General features: G+C 36.4%; 1 protein-coding gene and 1 long non-coding RNA gene across 2 annotated transcripts in view; one reads left to right on the top strand and one right to left on the bottom strand.

Annotated features, from left to right (window-relative positions):
• Positions 1 to 12,789, bottom strand: part of prr16 (proline rich 16) — a 702,720-nt gene extending 689,931 nt beyond the window's left edge. The window contains exon 1 of the mRNA XM_039758985.1: positions 10,950 to 12,789. Within this exon, the coding sequence (XP_039614919.1) occupies positions 10,950 to 11,087 (138 nt within the window). The 5' untranslated portion in view covers positions 11,088 to 12,789. The remainder of the gene's footprint in view (positions 1 to 10,949) is intronic.
• LOC120532698 overlaps positions 10,141 to 26,109 on the top strand; it is a 40,180-nt gene continuing 24,211 nt past the window's right edge. Inside the window, exon 1 of the long non-coding RNA XR_005634345.1 lies at positions 10,141 to 10,231. This is a non-coding gene — a long non-coding RNA (uncharacterized LOC120532698). The remainder of the gene's footprint in view (positions 10,232 to 26,109) is intronic.

Raw genomic sequence — 26,109 nt, 5'->3', positions numbered from 1 at the left:
AAAAGCTCTTCACATGGGTTTGACTTTTACTTGACTGGCCACTACAAGCTATGAATAGTGATCAGGTCAAGACAGGCAGAGTGAAATTTAGCATAAGAGAGATTCTAACTACTGAATGTAAAACAAGGCAAGTCCTGCACGAAAAAGAAGATTGAGATTGAGATCCTTCTAACCTTTAAAAATAAATAGCAGACAAAAAGCCTAATTAAATATCCATTTAAAGGACATGCGAATGTCCTCAAATTAGTTTTGGGGATGGTTCCTATAGCATGCCTTACTTACTTACTTACTAATGCTGCATTCTCTGAATAAAATCATTGATTCTTATAAATTATGCATTCTGAATGAGAATTAACTGATCTTGTGCAGAAATTAGGACCAAATTTACCAAATAATGTTAATTTTCTTTTATTTTTAAAATGATTTAGTAGATTAAAAAAGTACGTGTATTTTGTTGGTCAAATCTTGCTCATAACAGTATCAAATTAGTATTGTTTGGATTTTGTCAGGATTTCTTTCTAGAAGACATTTGGTTGTCATGGGATTGTAGTTGCAATGCATTTTTGTAGTGAACAATGATAGATATTTGTTTCAACCTTCCAAAAACGTTCATGAAAAACTTACATTTAAAAAAGATAAGAATATTTTTATAAAGTCATTTGGTATTCTTTTTGCATTTCACATTAATTAATAGAGGTGGAGATAAAATTGATTCACTAGAGCATTGCAGTATTTTTCATAGTGATATATTATTGCTACACTAAGGATATTTGCTTGAATTCTTTTTGTGAAGTTTTGCTTTTTTTTTGCACCTTGTATTGATATGACAATCTATGTAGCACTGGTACTGTTAGCAGAATGGAAAAGTCTGATGAAATAAAAAGTTTTTTTAATTTCTTTACAACTTGGATAACAAAATCTATCTCCTCACAAAAGCATGGTATATCACAAACATTTGTGCTTCTGCAAATGCTCTATCCAGTGAAAGTCTTGTGTTTAAGTTTATGTTTAAGTCAAGCTTTTGAGTTCATTTTGGTTTATACAATGCTGCAGTTAAAAAAGAGCTTAATGTCAAATATTGAATATGTAGACAATGTTGCATTAAAATTAAGTACTATGCTAGAGAATGACAGCCTATCCAACTTCAGCTAAAAGGAGCACTAGAATGCTGATTTGGTACTGAATTTAAAATTAACAGACTAATGTATTCAAACACAAAGTCGAAATGCAACCTCAGTTCAAACCACTTTTTAGGTTTGCCTGCAGTTTTTGCAAATTCCTCCTAATTTGTCATAGTTCAGCTCTGCCTGAACTGTAACAAAGCTCCATGAGCCAAACAAAATAAACAAATGCAAAGTATCTGAAGTTTTTTTTCCTCAAGATTAATTAGCAAGGAACTGCACAGTCTTCAACAAGCTTTGTTTATGTTTAAAAGTTGAATAACTTATTGAATAAACTAGCAAGTTAATGGTCTACATTTACCTCATGGCAACATACAGATATGTGTGTACAGCTCCAAGTGGTGCTGGGCGATATGACGATATATATCGTGGGGACGATAGAAAAGTGTCTATCGTCCTATTTCTCTTCTATCGTTTCTATCGTTTCTAACCTAATTTTATCAATTACTAAAGAAAATATTGCATTAAATAGGCTATGACAAATGTATGATAATGTCTTGTCGCTATGCAATGCATACTCTACCCTTTATATAAGTGATAATCAAGAATAAAAATTTGACAGAGACATTTTTTCTACTTTTACAAAGTAGCCTTTTATGTTTGCAATTTTATTCATGGCTAATGCCTTAAACAGTGTTATGTTCAACTCTGATATTTACTTTTGATACTTTATTTTGATTTGCAAACTTTGAACTACAAGGTTGAAAAATGTTTTGTGTTTATTTTTTATAATTGAGTGCTTTTCTGCTCAGAGACTTGAAATGGTTGTGCACTTTAATTTTTTTTTTTAAATAAAGCTTATTTTGATAATACTATTTAAATAACTATGATGTGGATAAAAAAAATGTGAAGGCTACTGTAGCTTTACGTCCACCACATCTGTTGTCAGTTGATACATTTATATTGCTAAACTAAAATGTATTTTTCTCATTTGTGACAGTTCAGTTAAATGTCACTTCAAAATAAAGTTGCAAAAAAAAGTATGCAATGATATTTTTGTCAAACTTTTCAGAGAATAACTGAAAACGTACTTTATTGTGGGTGGTATATCGTGATATATATCGTTATTGTGATATAAAATAATCCATATCGTGATATATGATTTTTCCATTTCGCCCAGCACTAGCTCCTAGAATTTAAAAATCTATTTACATATGTTTAAATACTATTTTAAATATGACACACGCTAATCTCAATTATTGGCTGACCTTTCTACTATAAACTATACAGTTTACAAGTATTCACCCACTGCAATGGTCAGATTATGTACCTGTTTTTTGAATATGTACTGTAACTTGACATTTCTGGTCATACTGTTAACAATGCTGCAATTCTTGGAATCCATTTTCACTTTTAAAAACTGAGAGAGAAAGAGAGAAGGTTTTCTGTAGTTGCTGACATAACTTAATGCACTTTAAAACAAAAAGGAAAATCACAATAGTATCAGATTAGGGCACCAGGTAATGGAATAATATTGTATCCTGGGATCCCGGTGATTCCCATCACTACTAGATATTCTTTTTTTCATTATTCTTATTTTATAATATTAAATCAACAATTTCAGAATGCAAATGTGTGTATCATGCAAAGTGTAAACTTAAGCTTTGCAAACTGAGTCTTATATTAATTGGCATACTGAATGTATCTAATTATTTTGCATGGAACCCACTTGAGGTTTTTGAAGAGATATCAAACTGCATATACTACCAGTTCTTTTTATGGTAACTGCATAAAAAATGATGACCATATCTAAAGTGCATTTCTCAAATTACTACTATGTTTTGATTTTTATATCTTACTTGTGGTATTCTATATTTTGTTTTCTTGTTCATTTGAACTGTAGGCTTTATAAAGTGACTTACACTAGTGGGTTCCAAAAACTGAAAGCAGTAGAACATAAAATGGTGCCACATACAGCACATACCATTCTTATAATACTGCAACAACACACATATACTAAAGAAAGTACAAGAAAGACCATTATTACTGTCATATTCAACAAGGAAATCAAAAGGATGTGTCCCACATTGGCAGGATTTGATCAGATGTGCTAAAAGAAGTGAAGGAAATGCACAAATATTTGCATACACTTTATTTACAAAATGAAATAAATGTGACTAAAATGAATCTCTGTATTTTTTCCTGGGAATGACTGATTTCACTATGTTTTCTAGAAGAGAATAGAATCATTAATTCAAGCAGTTGGACCTCATCAACATTTCATGCATCATAACCTTACAAGTAGAACAATGCATAGTGATAAACATTAGGTACTGAATACCAGAAGAAAATGTTCCAGGCAACATTAGATGTTTTGAAATGGTTGGTATCTAGTTTTACAGAAACATGATGCAAAGAGAACTCGTTTAAACTTTTTTCCCTTGCTTTCAATTGATAACTGTTGGTATAAAGGGCCCCAGTAGTGTTTCTTGGCACACCTCTGCTAAATAATTTGTTGGCTGAAAGTACTCAGTGTTAGCGTGTCACAGAGAGATTGTTCGTGCATATTATGATATGAATTATTCATATATACTGTACATCAGTTATAAAAACCCAACACAATCATCATAACTCAACCAAGAACGAATATAAAAAAGAGAGCTAGGAAACACCTGATGGCACAATACATTGTCTTTTGCATGGATTGGACTGAATTGTCACATAAAAGAAGAGTGTGTTTTAGCGATAAATAAAGTATGATGCACAAATGTTAAAATTGTCTCTAAAAGCTGTAATCTGAGCCTAGAGTATTTAATGACCAACTGCTATCAGATTTATCTTTTAGGGTAGTTTTCCAGAATTTTTCTGGTCACCAATAATATTTCCTCCACAGTCCAACATCGACTATGTGTTGAACAGTCTGTACATTATTATTATTATTGAATACTAATGTTTACATCTTGAGAAATACTTTATTGTTACTGGGACTTCAAAAAAGCAAATTTATCACCAGAATGTTATCGCCTCGTGATGGTGCTAATACACTGGAACATCACTTTACCCTGATAAAAAAGGTATATCTCCCACTACTGTGTCTTCACCTTGGACAGTCAGATCACCTTTCAGTACTACTGCTGCCTGCTTATTAGGAAAAACAGAAACTAAAAAGGCAGAGGTGAAACTTTAGGACTGCTTTTATTGTATAAAGTGGAACATGCTTTGAGACCTCACCAGATCTGGATGCATTTGAAGAAAACCATATGGAAGCATGCAAGACATGCAGGTACAAGATCAGAAAAGCAATTAAAGAGACTAAACATTAGTATGTGGATAAACTAGAGACTGCTGTAGTGATGATTCATGCAAACCTAAGAACTGTTTATAACAGATTATGAAATAAAACCTAATCAAATCTCATCCATATCATCTCTCCCCAATGAATTTAACAGCTTCAATGCTGCTTTCATTACAATACCAAGCAGCCCGTCATTCAATAACCTATAGATTTGCAAGATACATGACTGAAGAAGGCCTTAAAAAATTAATGTCTATGAGGCATCTGGTCCAGATGGAATTTAAAGGCATGTTTTAAAAGTCTGTAATGATCAGTTAGCTGATTTCTTTAATATTTTGATGAGAGAATCTATGGTCCCCATGTTCTTAAAAAGGACAACAATCATCCTTGTTCCTAAGAAAACAAACTGTATGTTCCTTTGAGAATTTGTATTTTTTTTCTACGGTTTTGTGATATGTACTTTTCAGTTTCACTTTAATTTTACTTATCTCTCTTTTTCTTTAAGGCTATTAGATTTATATTAGGGTTATTTTTTTTTAAGCAACGTCATTATGGGAGTTATTTTGATGACCTATTTTTAAGATGCTATAGCATTATTCACCACAGTGTAGATCTGCTGTCATCAGTCCTTTCTTTGTAACGTTATGTCATCTAACTCTATCAGGCATTGTCCAATCAAAATCTCAAATAAAGCCTTAGCATCAGTTAGAAAGAAAAAATATTAGTGTTAGTTAATTTCACGTTATGGACATCTGTATTGTCCTAGACCACACTTTTTACCTTTCTTTCCTTTTTGACTCACTTACATTTGTTTTTTTATGTCCTCCTGGTTCTGATCTTTGTGTGTCTCTTCCTACTCCTTTTTTGTATAATTCTTTGACTTCTTCTCCTGGTCAATTTTACCCTCACAACCATCTTTCGGGTTCATCACCATGCCGCACTTAACAAATGGATTGTATGAATTACTGTATTGTAGACCAGTGTATTAACTCCATTTGTGAAAGAGTGCTGATGCAGAGAAACACTTAACGGAACATTTCAAACACTCTAGATCAACAGTCTGGATCAATTTAATTTTGAACATAATCAAAACCAGTTCACAGATGATATCATATCTTTTGCGCTTTATACCATAATAGTACTAATGAATAATAAAAACAGTTCTGTCAGTGTCTTGTATCTTAAAAACTGAACAATAAATTCTTAAACTTAGTACCACCATCTGCACCATCTGTGACTAGATTTTGGAGACCTCAGCATGTACTTCTTGTTCACCTGTGGAGCCAAACATATCTCCAACACTATGAATTAATTTGCTGATGTTACCTCGGGAATCTGGTCATAAAAGCAGATTTGTAAGTGATGTGAGGGAGTTTGGATTCCAGGGATTGGTGTGTGTAGACACAGCACTGAATGAAAGCCCTTTAACTTGAGTGTATGGCAGCCGGGGAGTCTTAGATGTGGTTCCTTTTCTTCAGTCTGACCAGAGAGCTAAGGGAAAGTATGGCAATATGTGTTGCCCCTAGCCCTGGGTGAGAGGACAGAGGTAGGGCTGGCATCATGTATACTGTAAGCAGGCACTGGAATGAAGCAGAAGGGGTTTAATGATGCTACGGGAGACATACAGTATGTGATATGGAAGAAGAGTCGAGGATCAAACCAATACTGCTTTTCACAGCTAAATACCACCACATTACGTAAAGTGCTAAATCCATTCCTCCATCTCACTCAACCCTGGGTTCTTACAATATTCTTTGCTATCTATAATCTGTCACTGAACCTACAATGTTATCACTGGCCATTGCTGAAAGCTGTCACTATTATATATCAAAACAATTTCAGGATACTAGCTTAAAAGGCAGAGTTTCAAAGAATAAAGCCATATCTAAAAACTGGCAAATAAAAAGAAAAGGTTAAAATGGGAAAAAGAATACAGACATTGTATGGTATTATGGACAAAATCCTGGAGTCATCTTTTCTCTGTTACAGATGACACTGTTATTTGGTGCGTATTTAATGAAGAAGTCAACTGAGAACTATTAGATATTTGTTTCTCCAACTACAGATTCTGATGTACTCATCCATCTATAGAGTTGTGCATTTGGGTCTCCCCCTCTTTTCTGTTCTGGTTAGATCCAGTTGGCTGTCTTCTCTCAAGACAATAACAGACACATTTGTATGAAATATTCAGTTTCTTGGCAATCTGTCACATGGAATAACCTTCACTTTGCAAAAAAAAAAAAACAAAAAAAAACACAACAAAACAATAGGCTGTCATGTTACTTGAGATAGCTGTTTTGTTTTCTACATTTCTGAATTCAGAAATGAATTTTAGGAATGCCAGTATTATGCAACCAAAGAAAAAACAATTTATTGCTTTATTTAACAGAATAGCAAGTGTCAGTGGCGCTAATGCAATTACAAACATGACTAATTTAGAATAAGCTAAGGAAGTTTACTAATAGGCCACTAAAAATGGCTGCTGAAAATGGGCCTTTTGCAGTCATTTGTGAATAATACATTAAAAACCAGTCATTTCTAGTAGTGATAGCCATTAGCAGCAATGTTAATATCTTGTCTTTATTTTTTAAATCAATTTAAAAGTACTGTACATTTCTGACAAACAAACATGAACTTTTGAGTGCTAGTTTGTATAGCCAAATAGATGAAAAATATGCTGCTGCCGACTGTTCAGGGAGCATGCAAAGTATGAACCAAGTCTTGACAAGATGCTAGTTCATCTCAAGGCCCACTCATGCACAAACCCTTGCTCACTCACACAGGGCTAATTTTAAGATGAGAATCATAATAACAAGTATATCTTTGGGCTGTGGGAGGACATTATGAGTACTCCTAGGACAATCCCATACAAAAACAGGGAGAACATTCAAACTCGAACTCGAGACAGATGATGACCAGCCCAAAATCAGATTTGATCTCCCAGAGCTGTGAGTCTGTAAGCTAAAACCGTTGCCATCATAACTACTTCAGATTCATATCAAAGATCATTATTTTGTAGTGTACAGGTAGTCAGGGAAATAGTTAAGCTTATAATTTTCCAAAGTGAACCCAGTTATGACGGTGGTTTCACGTATTAACATGTGCCCTACAATGAACACACTTGTAATGTATGAGGGTAATATTAAATTAAATAAGCAATGGCATAGATTTCTATATCAGTAGCAATTAAATTTTTGTGTTAGAGTCACAGAAAAATACCCCAAAGTAACAACATAAATATGATGTCACATACAGAACATTCAATATTTTACTTTTTGGTTTGTAATTGCAAACACAGTTATTATACAGAAGATATACCAAATATGGGTGGCATGGTGGCGCACTGGGTAGCGCTGCTTCCTCGCTTCCCGGGTCCTCCCCATGTGTGCGTGGGTTTCCTCCGGGTACTCCGGTTTCCTCCCACAGTCCAAAGACATGCAGGTTAGATGCATTGACAATTCTAAATTGTCCCTAGTCTGTGCTTGGTGTGTGTGTGCGCGCCCTGCGGTGGGTTGGCGCCCTGCCCAGGGTTTGTTTCCTGCCTTGCACCCTGTGTTGGCTGGGATTGGCTCCAGAAGACCCCCTTGACCCTGTGGTTGGGATGTAGCGGGTTGGATAATGAATGGATATACCAAATATGCAGATCTGCAAAAACACCTTTCCTTTTCAAATATTGACCCTTGAAGATGTTACAGCAATTATCTACTGAGATAACTCAGTTAATGAAAAAAATGTAATATACTGTACATATACACAAAGCAACTCAGACGACTCATGAGTCTGCCCCTGTTACTTCTCCTTTGGCCACTGTGTAAGAACAAAACTGTTTTGTGCCCTAGACATGCATGCCTATGAACAGCACGATCTAAATGCAAAAAAATATACAAATATTGCCAAAATGCCTAATTGTGTTAAAAATTGGTTCCTGTATGTAATCCATTACACATAAATAACCAAAAAATTATGCTAATCCCCAAACACTTTTATATATACACTAACATTTTGTGATTTGCATTTTATTAATTAAATTATTTGTGTTACCTCTGTATTTTGATTCCTGCCTGAGTTTTACTATAGGATCCTTCTGGCACATTCATTAGTTATTTGAATAAATGTATTACTAAAAAATTAACCTAACCCTTAACAAAAGTGCATTCCTGCCAGTTTCCCTTGGAGAGATGACATCATGGATGTGATATATTCTCATTTCATACCAATGAATCAGCACCACTGCCTGCCTCATCACTGATCATACTGTGCTGTATGAGATTAAAACTCTTGCGACCAGCCATCATTGCTGCAAGAGTCCTTAAACACAATGTCATGAATATATCTTAGTACAAATAACAGTTCCCCATTCTGATTGATCAGTCGTATCCTGCACATATTACTAATAAATGCTGTTAATAAATTAAATACAATATGCAATCAATTTCAATTCAGCATTCAATTGACATGTCTGCCACAATACACATACATAATACAAATGACCATAAAACAAAGATATATACTTCAAACATGGCATGGTCCAATAAGCTGCTCACTTAAGGAAAATAATTTTTAAAAATTCTCTAAAGGCATTTATTCTATTTTTAGCTTCTTTGCAAAAAAGCACATCTCTGTGAACATCACAAGAAAGGCACACACATGTCTAACATGAATTCACTGTTCTAGTCAGAAGGGTTTTATGCAGAGTAATAGAATAAGAACTTACTCAGAGGCTGCCAGAATCAGCGTTGACAGCATGGCAATGCCTCATGTGTGGGATGTAATTTCTTTGAAACCTTATAAAAATAAACATTCACTAAACATTGCGGTACACTAAAATATGGGATTTTTAAAAGCATACATTTCCAAGCTACCTAGTAAAAAAAAAAAAAAAACAGCCCAGTGCTTGTGGTAGTTTACTTGATTCTTTCCGAATAAAAGAATTCAACCAATTTTCTATGCCCAACTATCACATAACATTCATTATTAGTCTGGGATAAAACAAATTTCCTTACATGCTTTATAATTCACTACAATAACAGCTTTTTCATATGATGAAATAAGGAGCTCTGTTTTCTTGTTGCTGTGCAGTAGTAATATTTCTTATAACAATTTCCTAAACGTCTCTTTTTATTTGTTGAATCATTCTGCAAACCTGAAAATGCAGTCTTCTTACAACAGATGAAACACTGATGCACCAAGATCTTTTATACAGTATAATTGTATGGCATTGTTTACGAATCCCTTAAGATGCATCATTGTTTTTGCAACTTCACATTTTTAACTAAACAAACTGATAGTTACGTTCAACTACAGTTATTCCTTCTAGGTGGTAGAATGAAAGAAATAGAAAGGTTATGAACCTAAAGGGTTAGGCTAATGTGGGTGGGGCTCAAGTCGCCCACTAAAGGAAGGTGTCAGTATTGCAACCAAAAACCACTACGGAGACTTGCGTGCACAGCAGACTTAAACTTTGACAATATGGCAAAACTATTTATAACAAGCCACACTATTTAACATTTTATGTCATAAATTGTATGTGATAGCTGTGGCTTCTGTCAAAGCCTATTACCTCAGAATTCTGCCTCTAAATAGCATTTTTTTTGAGTTAATGCAAACAGGCAGGTATTTCTCGGATGTATGCAATAGCATTTCAAAAAACAAAGCATCATGACTCACGAATGTGCACTGGAAGTGTTGCGGTATACAGAGAGACATCACTGGAGAGGGGACATTATAAAAAATAGCTGCGGGGACTGCTGTTTAACTTGCATTGTAAGAAGTGGAGGAGATGGAGTGGAAGTGGAACCAGCGATCGGAAAATTAAGTAAGAGGCATAGATCTGAAAAGTTACAATATTTGGCGATCGGGGTGAAGTGTACCGTTATCTATATCACCATATAAATATGCGCGTGCGTGCAAATTACTGGCGGATAAGATATGCGGCTCCAAAACAAGAGGGATGAGAGAGAGGACAACACTGCATTACACAGGCAAGAAGTTTACTAAGTAATATTTTCTGATTATTGCTATTGTTTTACTGAACTAATCGCACATTTATTCCTGTTCAATGACAAGAAAACAATTCTAAATCAACAAGTTAAGAAATACAAGCATAGTCAGAGACATACTATGTTTTACTTGCAAAAAAGACAGAGCCTGCAATCGAAACGGTTAAGTACTGAAAGCACGATTTTACTCTTAAAAAAACAAGAATTGCTATGCTTCGCCATTGCCATCAATCACAACATGAAATGTAATATTAATAAATCTCAAAGTTAGCGGCGGCTAGTCATAACAAATTATTAGGTAAACCAGTGGACTGACAACCAGTCGATTACAATTCTCTTTTTTTTGAAGGCTGATATTTTTGGCAGTGCGCCAATGCACTGGATTGTATAAACTGCGCGTTTTCTTTTTTTTTTTTCTTGAGCAAAAACAACAGCACCGTGAATTGTAAATAATGCACGAAATGTAAAACGGCCCAAAAAGTTCCTAAACTGGCAGCAAAGTTCTCTCGTTTGAAGGAACCCCAGACCACTCACCTCTTTCAATTCCTTGGCGACATCCTTCAGATCCCCCAGGACAAGTTCCAGATCCTCAACAATCGTCTTGATCTGTTGTTTTACCTTGGCTTTCGAGGCTGCACCCTCAGACGGCTCCCCTTTGGCTTTCCCAGACATACTGTACTTGTCTACAGGTTGGGATGATTTTCAGGGGCACGTATATATCCCTTTACTCCGGTCACAAAAGTAGTTATCCCGCATGTTCATGGTGCATATTCCACACTTTCTTCTTTATTATTAATCCGATGTGAGCAGAGCCAGAGCTGCAGAATCCCCCCCAGCACGCCTGCGCGGGTGCGCATAGCACAATTAGAGAAGCACAACTAAAACGCACACAGCAGCACACCGAGAGCAATACATTCTAACAGGCGGTCGCATACTTGTCGTTAGATACAATATATCCACGTTCTTTGAACACAGCAAATGCGACCTTTATAAAAGTCCGGTCGAAATCTGTTCTGCATCCTCATTACATTTAAGCAAAAGAGATGCGCCTTTTTTCATCTTTCCCACTAAGCCTTCTTTTTGATGATGATGGCAAAGTATGAACCAGTCCTCCTATGGAGCTTTTCGAGAGCCAGGGTATATCCGATCAGTTTCTTGCCGAAATATCCACCAAGAAGTCTTTAAAGAATAAGCTGGTAATATGAAAGAAGTGCGTGCGTCTTCTGCCCTGGAGAAAAATAGGAGCGCAAATTTCCCACACGTTATTAGGGTACCGCACCATTACGAGCAAACCTGAAGGCGGCTAAACGGCCAGGTATTGAGTTCTTCTGCGTGCTTGAGAAAGTGACATAACTGGCATATTTTTTGTGAAATTCCTCGCAGCTCTTACTTATTGTGGGCATCCAATATTGAAATGCTTCTGCAACACACTCCCGGTATACAATGGTAGATGCAAGAGATCATCTAGTGGCTACTTTAAATACTGCACGATCCAAAGACACAGCACGAATATGTCCAGGCATCCTTTTGGCTTTATTAGTGGGCTCTTGACTTCAATGTAGAGCATGAATGGTCTCCGTTTTATGCTTCAATAAAATGTGTAGTTTAGAACTGAGGCTGTGCAGTCCACGCGTACGTGCATAAATGACTTGTCGGTAGCCTTTGAAGTGGCACATTGCCTCCGTTTCACTCCAAGGTGCGCGCGCGTGTGTATGTGTGGGTGGATGGGTGTGTGCGTGAGTCAGTGTGTCATTTCATTGATCAATACCCAGGCATTTATGTTCCCGACGCAAATAATGATCAGTTAATCAAACTCAAGGTGCTGAATAGAGGGCGTCTGGGTGTCAAGTCACCGTGCATACGGAGTTACACAAACAAAACGCTTTAATAAAAAATAACATACGCTCACTGAAATTACGTTACACGAGCTGGAAAAAAACTACCCGCGATACTACAATCTAAATGTGAGTTTGAAAAACTGATGTAGATACATGCATAGTAATGACCACCTAAATCCGTCTACAGATTTTCAACTACCATTAAACCGAGCTTTTTTGCTGATTACCCGTCATCAGTGAACATTTTTTTGTTTTCTGCTACTTGTAATAGTCGAATCCATTTCCTGGCATGAATGTTTAAGAGACGCGATAGTTTAAGTCTCAGCAACTCCTAATAACTCAACTTTAACGACTCCTAACTTTAAAACAGATGGTGGAAGTTATCGTTTAAGGTGATCTAGAGGTGCTTCGCTGGAAGTTTATGAAGTGAGACATCATCAGTTCGTTTGCAGTATTCACTGCTGAAACCTGTACATATATTACACTGGCAGTCGTTCAATATCATTTTTTTTATGTAGAAATGGGTTAGGTAATCCGTTATGGAGAAATATTTAAAGAAGTCGGGCTGTGCTTGGGCATAAAAAATAAACATTGAAATGATTGCTTGTGGTGGAATTTCTCTGCATAATCTAAAATTCTCTGCCTACATAAAATATAAGTATACAGAAAGTGAAAAATATCACAATTTAGCTTATCATGTCTTAGGATTTATATTTTGTTAAATGACAAAATAATAGTTTAACGTGTACCCAAAGTGAAATATAAAAATAAATAAATAAATAAATAAATATTCAAAAGTAACATACAGGATTGGACGGTTTGAAGATAAAGCCAGAGCGGGGTGTGTGTTGGTTGTGTTGATTTGGAATTTGTGCAGAGCAGAGATGGAAGGGTATGTTGGGAGAAGGATGCTAATGGGGGGAGCTGCCAAGCAAGAGGAAAAGAGGAATGTCTAAGAGGAAGATTGTGGATGTGGTGAGAGAAGACATGCAGGTGGTGGGTGTGACAGAGCAAAATGTGGCGGGCAGGAAGATACAGAAAAAGATATCTGCTCTGGCGATCCCTAACGGGAGAAGCTGAAAAAATAGGAAGAAGAATATACAGGATTGGGACCAAGTCTCATGCTTTCTTTCTCACATAGACATATATATATATATATATATATATATATATATATATATATATATATATATATATATATATATATATATATATATATATAACTATAAAAGGTGATAGATAGATAGATAGATAGATAGATAGATAGATAGATAGATAGATAGATAGATAGATGAAGTGCTCCTTGAACAGTCTTAGGATAGAGCATGTGCTCCAAATGTTTTTGGGTTTTCAGAATATGGAACATAAGAAATTTGACAAATGAGAGGAGATCATTCAATTCATCAAACTCATTTTATTAGCTAGTAGATAAGCCTGCCTGTTTCCTGCCTTGCGCCCTGTGTTGGCTGGGATTGGATCGGGCAGACCCCATGACACTGTAGTTAGGATGTAGTCGGTTGGATAATGGATGGATGGATGGATAGATGATGAAAATGTGCCATTATAAACCCCTAAATGCTTTACAGATGTTGCCTCCCGTAGGACAGTGTGTCCCATTGCATTTATAATATATATTGTCATTCCTGTTGCCCACATGTAGCACAGTTGTGGGCCTCTCAAATTCCAGTCTATGTAACTTTATGAAAACCTTGTATAAATCATTTCCTGTTTACCTACAAGCTTTGCCAAGCTTTTAAACTATATTTTTGCTGTTATCTTATTCAGATGGGCTCTTGTATTTTTAAAATTTTAAAATTTATTATTATGCATATAACAATGTTTTTGTGCACTGTTATCTGTATGTGATATTAATATATATAGCAATTTAATATATTGCAGTTTGATAAATTAATGCAGTGAGTCACAGCAGGTTTGACTAAAGAGAGGTGTTAAGAGTAAGAAGAAGCTGACTTCTTTTAATTGTATTTTTATTGTCATCTTATTCAGACATATTGGAGTCTTCAGCTATAAAGGGTTTCAACTGGTATGGTCATTTAATTTTCATTTGAATACAACACAGAGAAGAGCCATGTCTCTGGCACAATAGCAGGACAAGGACCAGCTACATTTGCACACATACCTTTTGTTTGCATTTATACATTGTCATGCATGGGTGCATCTGTTGGTCACCCTTTGGGCTTATTTGAAGAATGTAATACCACACTGGTTCAAGAGGGGACACTGGAGCTAACCTTTGCACTTTTCCTTCCTCCACAACACTGAGAACACAGCCAGTGAGGACAATTGACTCCACCCCTTCAAGGCTCCCAGCTATAAAGTCAGCCAATGCTGGAAGGAGGCGGTCAGTTGTGAGTAGACCGTACCATAGAAAAGAGCTCCCTGTCACTTCAGAGACAGAGATGGTTTGCTTGTAATGTCTTGCATAGCATCCCTTTTTCATTACATTTTTGTGACTGAATTAAATTGGGATGACCGGGCTGGCAGAGACCCTGCATTGCCTAGTTCAACCACAATACACAAATAAAAGTATTTCAGCATGCACTATGAATTTATGATATATAGATTTTTTTGAAATAATAATAAAAGAATACTTGCCAGAATGCTCTACTTAAAAAAAGGAGACGATTAATTAGAAGGGAAGATTATGTCAACTGCATCATTTATTGGACTAATTTTTGAAAACCAGATAAAAAATGCAGTCACGACCTTGTTGTACTAGTGACTATTGTTCTGATGATGCCTGACTTACTTACACCTTAACAGGTGTTTGTTTAAAATGTTAAAATTAAGCTATGCTATTTTTCACTGTGATATTTGAGTATTTTAATTTTTTTGTCAGCTGCTTTGAGGTCTGTGCTCTGTGGAAGTGTTAGGCAATTGTCAAAGGCTAAAACATAAAGAACCTGTTTGCCCATGCAAAAACCAGGCACTCACCACTATGCTAATGATCTACCCCATATAAAGATACTGAAATAAAAATGATCATAATGTCACCATTCTTTAGAATGTGTCAGTCATTGTGGGATGAAGTTAGAACTAGTGGGGCTTAAATTAGTTCAAAGTAATTAAGGTGCAGCACACAGAAAAACATTGCATAAAGCAACAATCTAATATTTTTCTTAATTATAGACATTGTTTAAATATAAGGTGACATGGAAATACAGTGATTCAAAAATCTATTGTCAAAGCCAGCAATTAATGTATTCCAAACTATGAAAGTGCATTAGGTCTGGGTTTAGACCCACTAAGTAAAGCACCATTTATGATAAACACCAGTTGTCAGTTTCTGTAATTGTTAGATATGGACAGGAAATGCTTTCTATACAACGCATCAGTATGTTCTGAAAAATAGTGCACATGACGCCTAGTGTTGAAAATCCACAGCTGGTAATTATAAAATATTTAAATTACAGACCTACAACTCTATGTCATATAATTTTCCTTCAGGCTTTCCCTAATGCAAATACCTCAGACCTCTTTAGTTACAGATGCTGTCTAAAAATCAAAATAAGATTTTTCCTCTTAGCAACAAGAGACACTAAGATGCAATTTAGTCTTCAATGCTAATGTATAATAAGCCTGAATAAATGCAATTTTGCTTATCTGAAGCACTTTAGACTTGAAAAAAAATTCCCACTATGTAAAATATATAACATTTGCAGATTACCAGAATTGATGAAAACCAGAGATATTTTGTATGAGAAATTAACCAACCTTACATAATCTTGTTTTTAGTATGTCATTTGCATAGGGTCATTGTTTGAACTCCCTTTCTGCATTTTGTGAGGTAACCTTTGCCTGGGGAAAAAAATAAGACAAAAAAAGAATACGCTGAAAATTTCTTATCCTTTTCAAAATGCCAAAATTTGATCAAATATGGAGGGCATACCCATAACATACCCCCATAACAGTTAAGCTTTTCCCACCTATTATTGGGCTATCTAAAAATGCGTATTATATGAATATAATTATCAACATTCATTCATTCAATCATTTCTGAGCCTGTCTAATCTACTGTATATCACAGTAGCATGTAGAAATGTTGCCTCTGTAATTTTTTTTTGTTTACTGATGAGTGGGTGTGAGTAACAGTTGAGCTAGTACTTTCCATTTATGACAGATTTTTTTCTTCAGTCTCCCTTAAAATTACATATGGCACTAAACAACGTTTCATGAGCTCCCCCACAAAGAATCGATTGCCACAAAGCACATTAAATTCAAAGTGTCTCAGCAGCATAGGTTACAAGGCAGGAACCAAATTTAAATGGGGTGCCAGTTAACTAAAAGGCACGTTCATGCACATACCCATAATACATTACAGCAGGCAAATTGAGAGTTACTAGTTACCTAACACATAGTGAACATTTCACATGTTTTGTCAATTTTAATTTAACCAAATGCAATGCCATTGCTTTAGAAAAACTAGAGTATCCAAAGAAGTAAATATGCAGATGGGGGAGAAGTACTCAGCAAAGTGACCCTGAAAGTGTGAAAGTGTAAGGATAGGCTTATCCTGACAGCAATAGGAACACTGCAGTAACCAGTCTAGGATGGAACAGGAATCTATTACAGGATACACTCATGGGCACACCCAGGCTCATTTACACAGAGGCACCAGTTAGCCAGGAAGGATGACCAATGTACAAAAGGAAATACACAAACAAGCTCAATAGATAGATAGATAGAATGTGTACGCCACCGAAAATTTTGTATCTGTGAGACATGAAATGTTCTGTATGCTCTACATGGAGCAGAACTCTTCTTGTAATATTTTATAGGACTTTTACAAAGACATGTATTCGTTTTCTATGCTAAAAGAGTATGTTATGTTACTTGGCTACTGAAACATCCCTCCTGTCTCTTTATTTTTTTGTTTTTAGACAATATGTACCTAAATATTTTAATAATAGTGTAAAAAGCTCTGCAGTATTTTATGTGTTTTAGGAATGCTGCTGTATGAGGTTGTGCTTGACCATGCATGTTTTTCCTGTTAAAACAGAGATAAGAACCAGTTTTCATCTACTATAAAGTACATATACAATTTATAGTTTTAAAAGCTGTTTCTAGGTTACACAAGCATGCCGTGCTATACTCTGCCCACATCTGATGTCAGAAGCATGAGCTCCAAAAGCTGCTGATATTGGAAAGGTATAGCTAATTAAGATCAGACAGATGAGCTAAACAGAGAGAGGAGGAGGAGGAGGAGGAAGAGGTAAGTTAAATCCTCTGCAGAAACAACAAGCAATTGCACATCCTGGACAATGGCATACTTATTAAATATGTAGCTGAACTTCATAAACTTACAGATCAATAAGATGATCTAGGATGTAGGAAATGAATTGGAACACTCTGTTTGATTTCAATTATTAGCTATTTGAAAATTTATAGATTAAAGCTTATTTATCCTGTTTTTCACATTTGCTCTATTTTACTGCCCATTACTAGGAAACAAGTTCCTTTGTCAGCTATGTAAATCAGAGGTGAAGGAGGTATAGTAACAGTCATTACTGTTTGAAGTCATCTCATGCATATAACAACAAAAAAGACATTTTGATTGAGCATTTGAATTTCACTTTAGTAAACCCTCACGTAGATTGAATCAAAAGTGCTTAAAAATAGAATACACACATCAATGAAGGTGAATGGATATTTAGAATATTTAACATTTTTTATGGTTTAAATGATTTCAAATCAAATGTAATGAGAGAGTTGCTTTACTACCAATACTGTATAAGTATTTAAAAAAAACATGAGCTTTGTTTATCAAAGATGAAGTTTACCATAACTTTAAATCATCCATCCATTTTCCAACCCACTGAATCTGAACACAGGGTCACGGGGGTCTGCTGGAGCCAATCCCAGCCAACATAAGGCACAAGGCAGGAACCAATCCTGGGCAGGGTGCCAACCCACCGCAGGACACACACAAACACCAAGCAGACACTAGGGCCAATTTAGAATCGCCAATGTATCTAACCTGCATGTCTTTGGACTGTGGGAGGAAACCGGAGCGCCCGGAGGAAACCCACGCAGACATGGGGAGAACATGCAAACTCCACGCAGGGAGGACCCGGGAAGCAAACCCAGGTCTTCTAACTACGAGGCAACAGCGCTACCACTGCACCACCGTGCTGCCCACTTTAAATCATGTGTTTATATATATATATATATACTAGCTGTGTAATCCTGTGCTGTAAAAAGCCCAGGCTCCTAGAAACTATTGTCAGAAAAAAATTGAAAAGTAGGGTCGGCGGTTTTGTCTTGTGGGCGTGCTCACCTCCCCATTGTCTATCTATGTATCCCCATACTTCTTTATTCTTCTGACTTGTTAATTTGGGGCCACCTTGCCAGCTCTAGGAGCTTCAAGCTGTAGCCTGACACTTCAGGGCCACCTTGCACTTCTGGGCCGGACAGACAGACACACACACTTCCATGCGTAGACGTTTTTTATATACTAGCTGTGTAAGCCCATGCTGCAAAAAGCCTGGGGTCCTAGAAACTATTGAAATTGTCAGAAAAAAAATTGAAATGTAGAGATGTCAGGTATTTGAAAAGAACTACTCTGGCCATCTCTCTCCTAGGAGGATTCGTTTTGCCAATGTGCTTGCATTGCTTGTGCATTAGTGGTGGGAGGAAAAGTAAAAGGGACTGCTGATGTTAGTGGCTAAGCGACTTTGTCTTTCTTCTGATGTTTAGTTTTGCTGACGTGCTGTCCTCGCTTGTCTTATTAGCAGCTAAACAAGTTTTCTGTTTCCTCAGAGGTGAAGCCCATACTCCACCTCTCATCTCTGGGCTGGACAGACACACACATTTCCACATGAAGACGTTAATATTTATACATAATATAGACTTTTTTTATATACGTAATATAGTTACATATGCATGTTTCATGACGAGAGGGCTATGAGGAGTGGAGTAATACCACTGCTGGGGTAGGAGGGAGTGCTGCCCCTAACTGAGTCTTCTGTTTTCTCTGTGCTGTCGCCTGGAGATGACATTAAGCCCCATTCCCACTGGGCATCAAAATCACTTCCCCTTCCATGAGTAGGTTGATATAAACGGAGAACCCAGAGATGGAGGTCATCTTTTGACTTGAGTGGCATATTGAGATGGAGCTACTCTGTGAAACTACACTCTATATTCACACATAACACATATAATATATATATATATATATATATATATATATATATATATATATATATATATATATATATATATATATATATATATATACTCAGCAAAAAAAGAAACGTCCTCTGACTTTCAACTGTTTTTACTTTCAGTAAACTTAATGTGTAAATATTTGTATGAACAGTAAAAGAGTCAACACCATAAGACATAAACTAAAAATGTTTCACAATGTGTCCCTGAATGAAGGGAGGCTCAAAATCAAAAGTACCAGTCAGTATCTGGTGTGGCCACCAGCTGCTTGAAGTACTGCAGTGCATCTCCTCCTCATGGACTGGACCAGATTTGTCAGTTCTTGCTGTGAGATGTTACCCCATTCTTCCACCAAGGCACCTGCAAGTTCCTGGACATTTCTGGGGGGAATGGCCCTAGCCCTCACCCTGCGATCCAACAGGTCCCAGACGTGCTCAATGGGATTGAGATCCGGGCTCTTCCACTGCGAGGATGATCAGCTGTCCTTCCTGTCTCCCTGTAGTGCTGTCTTAGGCGTCTCACAGTGCGGACATGGCAATTTATTGCCCTAGCCACATCAGCAGTCCTCATGCCTCCCTGCAGCATGCCTAATGCACGTTCACACAGATGAGCAGGGACCCTGGGCATCTTTCTTTGGGTGTTTTTCACAGTCGGTAGACAAGTCTCTTTAGCGTCCTGCGTTTTTAGAACTGCGACCTTAAATGCCTACTTTCTGTAAGCTGTTAAGGTCTTAACGACCATTCCACAGGTGCATGTTAATTAATTGATTATGGTTAATTGAACATGCACGGAAAACATTGTTTAAACCCTTTACAATGAAGATCTGTAAAGTTATTTGGATTTTTAAAACATTATTGTTGAAATACACAGTCCTATATATATTGTCACGCTTGGGTCACAGATTTGCACAGAGACACAGGAGGTCGTAGAAACAAGAAGTGTTTTTATTCAAACACCGCAAACACATGAGCTTAAACGTGCTCCATGACAAGTCAGAGATGACAGTTCCGCTAGGAGCAGAGAGAGATAAAAGAAAACAATCAATTCCAAAACTGACAGGCGCTGCGCAAGGCTTTAAATCGGCGGAGTACTGTGCGAGGCTTGCATTACGCGTTATAGTGCAAGGATATGGAGCAATGTGAGGGTAGTCAGTGTTTCAGGGTTTGTGGTTTTCCCAGGGGCGTCTGTATCTATTTGGGGTGCGATCAGCCCTCCGGCTCACAATATATATATAATATATATAAATAATAATAAATAAAATAATAATGGGAAAGGCACTAAAAGTTCCAGATGCCACAGAGTATGTTCTGCTATGGAGAAAATCAGAAGACTTGGAGAAGATAGCTGTTACTGCATACATGCAATATTTCCTGTAATAAATATATTAGACTTTGCAGTCTCTCTAATAGAACAGAGAGGTGGAGAGCTGCCCTGAAGACCAGCCCCAGAAAAGCAATGGAAGGCTCAGATCACAAGAATATAAGGGGATACTAGAGTGACTGGTGCCACTGGAAAAAAAACCAAAAAACTAGTGTAACTATTAACTCTGAAATTGATAACAGGATGGAATTTAAAGCCAGGAGAAAAGTGGGGTGAGCACTCAGATGGCAGGAGGAAGAGACAGAACAGGGTCTGGAAAAAAGTGATTGGATCTACATGAATATGCTTGGTGCTACGTAGAAGGTAAAAAAAGTGAACAAGCCAATATCACTGGACAGAGAATAAGTTTCAAGAGCTGTGTATGCATGCAAAGAGGGATGAAGACTTTCAATCTCTCAATCTCATGGTGTTTCTGCCTATGTTACACAGTACCAGATCAGGACATACTATCCCTAGTGGTCTGAACATTTTCATACAGACATGTGGAGGACATTTTCTGCTCCCATCCCAAAAACAACACCTGGTCATGTACTGTACTGTAAAGTGTTACATATGCTGCGTATGTATTACACTTTAGGTTTTCCCTAAGGAAAAAAAAAAACACTTTTAAAACTAAAGATTTATAGTCATATGGATTGAAATACAAATGTGCTCTCCATGGTTACAGATCTATATTAGTGATTTAGAGAGGCCTGCTGTGACATGAAAAGCACTTCACAATTTCCTACAATGATGGAAGTCTATCACTGTTGATTTGGTGTCATCAAAATAAACACCATGCATGTTAAACCTTGAGAAAATGTTTGGCTTTGGGATTCAGAAATGTTGAGTTAAGTCTTTTGCTGAAGACAGAATTGTTTTCTATTATTAATAGTCTGTTTATCTGCTGCAAATATATAAATGACAACTATATTTAGGTAATGGAGATGATAGCTTTTTCCTTTATATTGAGCTTCTCTGTATTTTTTTCTTCCACCACTTGAGAATCTCAGTGAAGTCTATGAGAATCCACTAAATCAGATGGTGAACATTTTGAAAAAAAATGCATTTTTAGCAGGAGACAGGAAAGAAAATGCTGTTTAACTGCAAAAGTTTTGCTGCTGGGTAACTTTACACAATTAAAAAAATGTTTTATTAAATAGGGGTGGCACTGTAGCACGGTGAGTAGCACTACTACCTTATGAATCCAAAGTACTAGGCTATAGTTCTGTGTGCAAATGTAGTCTATGTAGAGTTTGCATGTTCTTCCTTTGCCTGCATGAGTTTTCCACTTGATACTCTGTTTTTACTCCCACAATTCCAAAGGTGTGTAAGTGACAATAACTGACAAATCTAAATTGACCCGCTGTGACTGCTAATGTGAGTGTGGAGGAAATGCAATGGAGTGGTGTCCTCTTCTGGCCTTTTCCTGCAATATTTCCCGACAGGCTCCAGCTGCTCATGATTCCAAAATAGAGAAAGAAAAGGTTTGTCAATGTTATGTTAATTTTTTTAAACATTTAAATCAATCATATTTTAATATTTAACGTCGTGTATATGGAATCAGATGAATCAAGGTAAGAAGGGATACCGTCACAGTCAGAAGCCCAATTAGTCACTTGCGCTAACATAGTTTTCCTTTCGCTTAGCTGGCTAAGATGGTTGTTTTCCATTCTTTGTGAGGGTTGGGGTCCCATGTTTGAGTTTCAGAACCTTAACGGTGTCGCTGCCTGAGCAAGCAGAAGTGAGTTAAAAGTGCATCTCTTTGCAGTCTCCCCCAACTGTTAATATAAAGCTAGGTGAAAATATATACAATTTGCAATACAGTATGACTATTGCAAATTAGATTCTTATTGAACTAGAAGAAAAAATCATGTTAACAAATGACATTGTAAGTATTTAATCCTTATTTTAGTATGTCCAAAGGAAATCAAACAGTGAAAATAATCATCCTTGAAAAATAAAATCTTAAAGCTATTCTAGTGTCTGTAGATAGATAATGCTAGTAAGTAGAGTCTGATCACATCTCATATTCTCTAAAATAATGAAGAATGCCTACCTTTTAGTCTAAAAGGTATTAGAAATATACTGTATATCCGTAACATTAAGTTGGAATATAAATAGGCAAAGTATGCACAAAGGTACTTGACCTGTTACTGCCAATATTTACATGAAAAGTTGACTTTAGTGCCCTTATGTCTGAGTGTGAACTGTGTACATTGGAATTTCATAGTGCTTTACACATTTGAATACTTCCTCTAATTATCTCATAAGGTGTTGTTTTAAATCATGCCTATACTTTTGAAATTGAACATTTGTATTGACTGTTGATGACTAACAAATTTTTGTTTGAAATAAGTACATTTTTCCCAGTGCCTACAAAGAAAAAACATGTTGATTGCTTAAGTATATGCCCCCTACAGAACACTTACCCATTAGGTAAGTAAAATTTCATCAAAAACTGCAAAAAAAGGAACAAATAAAATATGCTGATTGCTGAAGTATGCTAAAGTATGCTGAATGCCCCACACTCAACTGAATTACTGCTGTGAGTCTTTGTTTCTGACAACTGTGCACATCAGGTTGGTGCAATTTTGACATAATTTTCATTGTAAAGTCACTCAAGCTAAAATGATAATTCTAATGGCCTTTTAAATAATCAACTCAAGTAAATGTATCTTTTTTCTTTTCTATATAATTTCATTTAAATACATTTTACCTTTAGTCTTAGATCACTGTCCTGCTGAAAGGTAAATTGTTGAATTTCCTTATATTTCTTATTGAAATATTCTATTTATGTTGCAACTTGTAAATCAGACAGGTGCATAAGAGCTGCATTACAATGCATTGATGACATCAACAGGTGTATAAAGTGGGCCAATTAGCTAGAAAAAAAAGTTCCTGCATACGCAGCAATGAACCGGATGCGTTGCATAAATTGCTGCTAAATCATATGTTTTAGCATTTTGATTAAACATTTTGAAAAAGCAAGATTTCAAGTATCTGTTATAATTTTTAAAGACAAAGAATATTATTATAAAGATCTTGCCCTGAAAAATAAAACAACACATTACCCATGCAGTTTGCACAGTGTTTATTCATAAATTCATATATACTTTATTATTGTTTGTAGAATTTTAACAAATATGTTAAAATTTGTTTACCATCAATTTTTTTACATTTTTATTAAACAGTGATTTACCATAAATTACCATAAATAAATGAATATTATGATGCACAACTGCTAGGAGGCGGCACGGTGGCACAGTTTTAGTACTGCTGCCTTGCAGTGAAGAGACCTGGGTTTGCTTCCTGGGTCCTCCCTACGTGGAGTTTACATGTTCTCCTCATGTCTGCATGGTTTTTCTCAGAGTGCTCCGGTTTCCTTCCACAGTCCAAAGACATGCAGGTTAGGTGCATTGGCGAACCTAAATTGTCCCTAGTGTGTGGGTGTATGTGTGCGTGTGCCCTGCGGTGGGCTGGCGCCCTGCCTGGGATTTGGTACTGCCTTGCACCCTGTGTTGGCTGGAATTGGCTCCAGCAGACCCCCATGACCCTGTGTTAGGATATAGCGGGTTGGATAATGACTGACTGCTAGGAAGAAAATTAGAGTAATTGCTGTGATAACATTTTCTAACCACTCCATAAAAGTGCTCATTTTGATCATTTGACCTCCTCCTTTGGATGCCTAAGTACTGTTTCCACACTAGTTTGCATAGGAGTACGTGGATAACTGACATATGTATAAGCAGACAAGTCTCAACACTACTAACAACTATAAAGTTTATAACATTTCAAGCATTTCTGTAGCAGTTCGGGTATAGCTCACACATTTAAGTTTTAACAATCTAAGTAAGAAAGCAGGAAGGACAAAACATTTAGAACTTTTAAAAATGGCACTGAGACTTAAAGAAAGACCAAGTACTGTACGTCAAGTGAAGTACTTTATGTAATGGGAGAGAGTACTGACGGTATTCTGTATGTCTTACCTCTCACTGCTGAGGAGACAAAGAATTATGAGGCAATAAAAGTAGTGTGTGAAGTATATCATGTTAGCAAATGGAACGTCATCTTTATACGAGCTCAGTTTAATATGTGCAAAGAGGAGAAACATGTTTATAACAGCTGCCCATATGCTTGCTAAATACTGCAGTTTTAGAGCATTACTAGAAAAGGTAATTAGGGACAGCATCATAGTAGAATGAGAGACATTAAATTGTACGAAAAGATGCAGTTAAATCCAGATCTCACTAGATTTCAAGCACTTGTCAGAGTAGGAGAAAGTGGAAGAGTAATAAACTATCAACTTATAGTTCAGTGTGGCTCAAAGGTAGAATACACCAAAAATAATGACACAGTTCGTCAAAAATGTAATAAAACAACCCAACAAAAGAGAGATAACAAGAATGTAACCTCACACAAAAAAAAATAGCTGATGTGCCAAATTAAAAGAGTTTTTTTGCTAAGAAATTAACACTTTAACCAGCAGAAGACAAAGAAATTTTGACAGAGTATATTGCATGTGAAACAACACTGCATGAATTCAGATTATGTTTAGTCATGTGCCCCAATTCACCTATAGTCAAACAAGTATGTTCAATCCAAATTGATTTGTCAAGATTTATCGTGACTGATTGTAAATACGAGTTTGATGCTTTCTATGATTCATATGTAATTGAAATTATTATTAGTCACCCCCTTAAAGGGGGTGTCACAGTGGTAGCGCTGCTGCCTTGCAGTAAGTAGACCAGTGTTTGCATCCCAGGTTCCCCACCAGCATAGATTATGTATGATCTCCCTGTGTCCGGTTCCCTCCCACAGTCCAAAGACATGCAGGTTAGGTGGATTGGTTTTCACCTGCCCCATTGAAGGTAATCGCAGTCACCTTTACCAATCATCTGAAGCCTGTAGCTTCAGGCTGCATACCTTCCTCATTCCTCAACTGAAGACAGAATTCTTCATCAATGAATAAGGAGGTGTGGAGGATTTTCAATTCCAGTGCTCACAGTTATAGAAACCGTCTTTCTTGTTTATTTTATATGCTGCGTTTTCCAGCAGTCAGTATTAATATTTTTGAAAAAAATCCATTAAATTTGGCATGCTTTGAGAATATGTATGAATAATGGACATTTGTATTATGTAATGTGAGTTATGCAAGATCTTTTTCTCATGGACATTTTTTCATTGTCCAGCACTGATCATTATTGTGTCCCATTCAATTAGAATGTTTGTCATGTACTTTATCCACTAAAACAAGAGATTACATGTTTTCTTGTCTAATATCACAAACTAGATGGAGTACAAGTAACATA

Source organism: Polypterus senegalus, chromosome 7 (genome assembly GCF_016835505.1).
Source record: "Polypterus senegalus isolate Bchr_013 chromosome 7, ASM1683550v1, whole genome shotgun sequence".
In the NCBI taxonomy this organism is placed as follows: domain Eukaryota; kingdom Metazoa; phylum Chordata; class Cladistia; order Polypteriformes; family Polypteridae; genus Polypterus; species Polypterus senegalus.
The sequence above is the reverse complement of the archived record's forward strand: the minus strand, read 5'-3'. Positions and strand labels throughout refer to the sequence as shown.